This window comes from Pteropus alecto, unplaced genomic scaffold (genome assembly GCF_000325575.1).
Source record: "Pteropus alecto unplaced genomic scaffold, ASM32557v1 scaffold40, whole genome shotgun sequence".
In the NCBI taxonomy this organism is placed as follows: Eukaryota; Metazoa; Chordata; class Mammalia; order Chiroptera; family Pteropodidae; genus Pteropus; species Pteropus alecto.
The window spans coordinates 21,200,313-21,203,968 of NW_006431919.1; the positions used below are offsets into that span (position 1 = coordinate 21,200,313).

At 63.9% G+C, this 3,656-nt stretch overlaps 1 protein-coding gene across 1 annotated transcript in view; it reads right to left on the reverse strand.

The window, feature by feature from the left end:
• SDK1 (sidekick cell adhesion molecule 1) overlaps window positions 1–3,656 on the reverse strand; it is a 398,446-nt gene that overhangs the window by 70,606 nt on the left and 324,184 nt on the right. Inside the window, exon 38 of the mRNA XM_025043174.1 lies at window positions 275–410. Coding sequence (XP_024898942.1) covers window positions 275–410 — 136 coding nt within the window. The remainder of the gene's footprint in view (window positions 1–274; window positions 411–3,656) is intronic.

The following is a 3,656-nucleotide window of genomic DNA, read 5'->3' on the forward strand; positions in this document are numbered from 1 at the left end:
CCATTCAGCTTTGCTGGGCCCTCGTCAGTCCCCCTTGCCCTCCACATCCTGTGACACCCTCTCACGCTGATGACCTCTGTCAAAGGGCTCCTCTCCCGTGAAGACTCCCCTGGTTCCCCAGCTGGGGGACCCCAAAGCCCAGGAGTTTTCTGCTAGCTGCCACCTCACTGTATGCCCCGGCTGTCACAGAGCCTGGGCCACCCTCACCTCCAGCCTCCCTGGCATGAACAGGTGCTCGGCGGCTACCTGGGGACCTTCGGGGGGCGGGGCTCACCTGGGAGCTCGGTTCGCAACGCCGAGGGGGTGCTGAGCATCTTGGACTCGGTGGCTGAGGCCGCCTCATAATCCAGCTCCCGATAGTAGATCCTGTAGCCCTGGAGAAGGCCGTTGAGGCTCTCGTCCCGCGGAGGCTGCAAAGACACGGCCGGTCAGCCCTCGGAAGTGACACATGCCAAAGTTTAACTGGCCAGCTGCAGGGAGGAAGTTGGTCATTCACAAAGACGGTTCTCAGTTTTCAAGGAAATAGGCAGGTGTGGCATTCACGGGCGGGGACACGGGACTCCTGGGACAGAACTGGCTGTGCAGCATCCTCTCAGAGCCCAGGTGTCCTGGGGCCTGGCTGGGGACGTGGGCGTCTCATCCCATGTCCAGCAGACATGTCACCGAAGGCGCCCAGGGCAGGGGACGGAGGTCACAGACTGGCGAGGAAGCTGCTCGCTTCCCGTGAACCTGGGGCCTGTATGGGATTCTGAATGGGGTTTAACCACGCTTCCTGTTTGCCGAGTTTGGAACAAGCCCGTCTGCCATTTGTGAAAGAGGCCTCTATGACCCCGGATGTCCCGGGAGCACATGATGGCTCCGTGTGACACATGGAGAGCTCCGGAAGCGATGGCTGAGCCCAGGCTCTAGTTGGCTGCTTGACCTGCATCCACAATAGGCAGAGGCCTGGCTGGCTGGTCTCTAGAGTCACGGGACTCTGAGCAGAAGGCCCCCTTCGCACAGGTGGTCCTTACCCTGGCCACGCCTGAGGGTTCCGCTCCACACATCTGTGTCCCTCACTCTGCCTCCCCCACGGCGCCCGTGACAGGCCGGGGGCTCGGTAGGTGCTCAATCAGTGCTTGTGGGAGTGAGCTGGAGCTGCTGGAGTCCAGGATGACCCATGTGTGGCGAATTCCATCCTGGACTGGCCATCTGCATGGGCAGCTGCTTGATGGGAACTGGGGGCCTTCCTAGAAGCGGCTGCCCGCTGCCTCCCGCACATCAGCATCGCTACCAGCAGACTCTCTGGGGGCCTGAGCGTTTGCTCCATTTTCAAAGCTTCTGTCCTAATGCGACGAGCTGGCAGGCGTTCATGTGGGCTTATCAGCCAGCACAGCAGCAGGAAGGGGGCGGGGGGCGGGGGGCATGACAGCGTGTCCTGGAGGCAGCAGGGTGGGAAGCAGAAAGAGCGTGGGGCCGGAGGTGGCCAGGCTCCTGGGAAGGACGTCCCTCCCTCCGGCCGCCTGCACAGGGACGGGCACAGGGGGCTTGCCCAGGTTCCACACGGGGCCTGCCATGCCCTCTGCAGGTGGGGCCCGGGGTTCATGGTGTCTGGCATGGCACCCGGTCTTGCGGTGAGCAGAGGCAGGGCTGGAACTGTCACGTGGCTTGCATTTCCTGCCCAGGGCTCAGGGCAGCATGGGGGCCCCTAGAGAGCCTGGCTCCACGCACAGGGGCTGTCACACCCCGCACAGGGGTTGTCACCCCCCACGCAGTCGCTGGCTGTGCACGCTGCCCAGATGCCCCTGCCTGTCTTTACCTGGGGGAGGTGGGCACAGGCCACCGCTGTCTGGAACACACGCACGCATCCTGAGGCTTCAAACAGCACCAGCCCCATGAAAGGCAGGGACAGAGTCCTCTCCGCCAAGAATCAAATGTGACCGGCCACGCCTGGGAGCCTTTAAATGGATCGGGGCCTTGAAATTGCAGGCGGTGCTTACATTTTTAGGCAAACTATTTTATAAAAAAAGATTTATAAGTGAAATGCTTCATATGGAATTAAAAACTATACTTAAGCATAGTCTCTTTTGTTCTGATTTACTGAATTCTCTTTGTTTTAACTATATGGCGGCCGCCTGTAGCTGATGGGACGGTGTTTCTATGTGACATTGTACTGCCCACCTCCTGCGATTAGTTTGTTCTGCTGAGCTCAGAAAGGGACAGCTGATGGACACCCAGGCCAAGTCCTGCTGGTGCAGCCACTGCCACTTCACAGAGCTGTGCAAATGCCACCGAGGGGCTGGAGCCCCAAGGGCTCGGGGGAAAGGATGGCCGGGGCCGCGCTGACAACAGCCAGTGTCACGATGACAGCCACTAGTGCACAGGCGATGACGCGTCACAGCCCTGAGGGCCGCCTTCCTAGAAGAGGAGCTTACCTAGCTACTGGCCAGCCCAGTGCCACGTCAACAAAGATGCCAGCTCCCTACTCAGCCTACCACGGAGGAGCAACATTCTTTTCGTTGGTCACGTTGGGGGATGTGGGGCACAGGGGTGCGGGGACCTCGGGCCTGCACGTTGAGCGATGCCCTGTCCCGCTGCAGCCAACTTGGACCTCCTAGTGTTACAGAGGGGGAGCCAGAGCCACCTTCCTGGGTCACAGCTGCCCAAGGGCACACGGGGCCTGCAGACCCATCGCCAGGCCCTCCGCGCCCCCAGGGGCTCTGACGCGGTGGACGTGGCTTCCCAGAGGCAGTGGCAGGAGCCCACTGACCTTTCCTTGGTCCCCACCCAGCCCCCGACGCCCTGCTGAAGCTGGAAGTTACAAAACGCCTCGGCGGTGAATTCTGTTTCCCAGGAAGACGCCTGGAACCGCCTCGTGATCCCCTCTGACGGCCTCGCCACCTCCGAGACGCGCCACTCGGCCGTGGGGGAGAGATGGCGAAGTGGCCCCCGGGGGCCGTCAGCCCTGAAGGAGATCCCGCCCTCCGGACCGAAGGCCTCCTGTTCATCCGTGTGCGTGGCCGGGTCGGCGTGTGCACGGCCGAGTCGGGATGTGCGCGGCCGGGTCGGGGTGTGCGCGGCAGGGTCGGGGTGTGAGGCAGGGTCGGGGTGTGATGCGCCACTCGGCTGTGGGGGAGAGATGGCGAAGTGGCCCCTGGGGGCCGTCAGCCCTGAAGGAGATCACGCCCTCCGGACCGAAGGCCTCCTGTTCGTCCCGTGTGAGCGGCAAGGTCGGCGTGTGAGGCAGGGTCGGCGTGTGAGGCTGAGCCTCGCGCAGCCGATTCCACTCTCCGCTGGGCCGCGATGCGGGCACAAGCAGAGCCCGTGGGACTCAGTCCCAGCTTCACAGGGCAGATGGCGCAGCCTCGTCTCCTTCCAACGCTCCCGCCCGGGGTCCAGCCCCGACGCCCGGCCGCACCCCACTCCTGGCCGCACCCCACTCCCATCTGGCCCTGACCCCCAGCCACACCCCACTCCTGGCCGCGCACGGCTCCCGTCGGGCCGTGCCTGTCCCCAGGCCCGGAAGAGGCTGCAGCAGCTGGGGGCGCCCGGCCCCAGCCCCACCCAGAGGGGCCTCCAGCGTGCTCCGTCCCCCGGGGGTTATGGTCCCTGGCCCAGTACGGCCCGGGCCAGTCTGGCATGCACCATGGAGGCCCGGCCCTGCCCCCCGCGCCGAG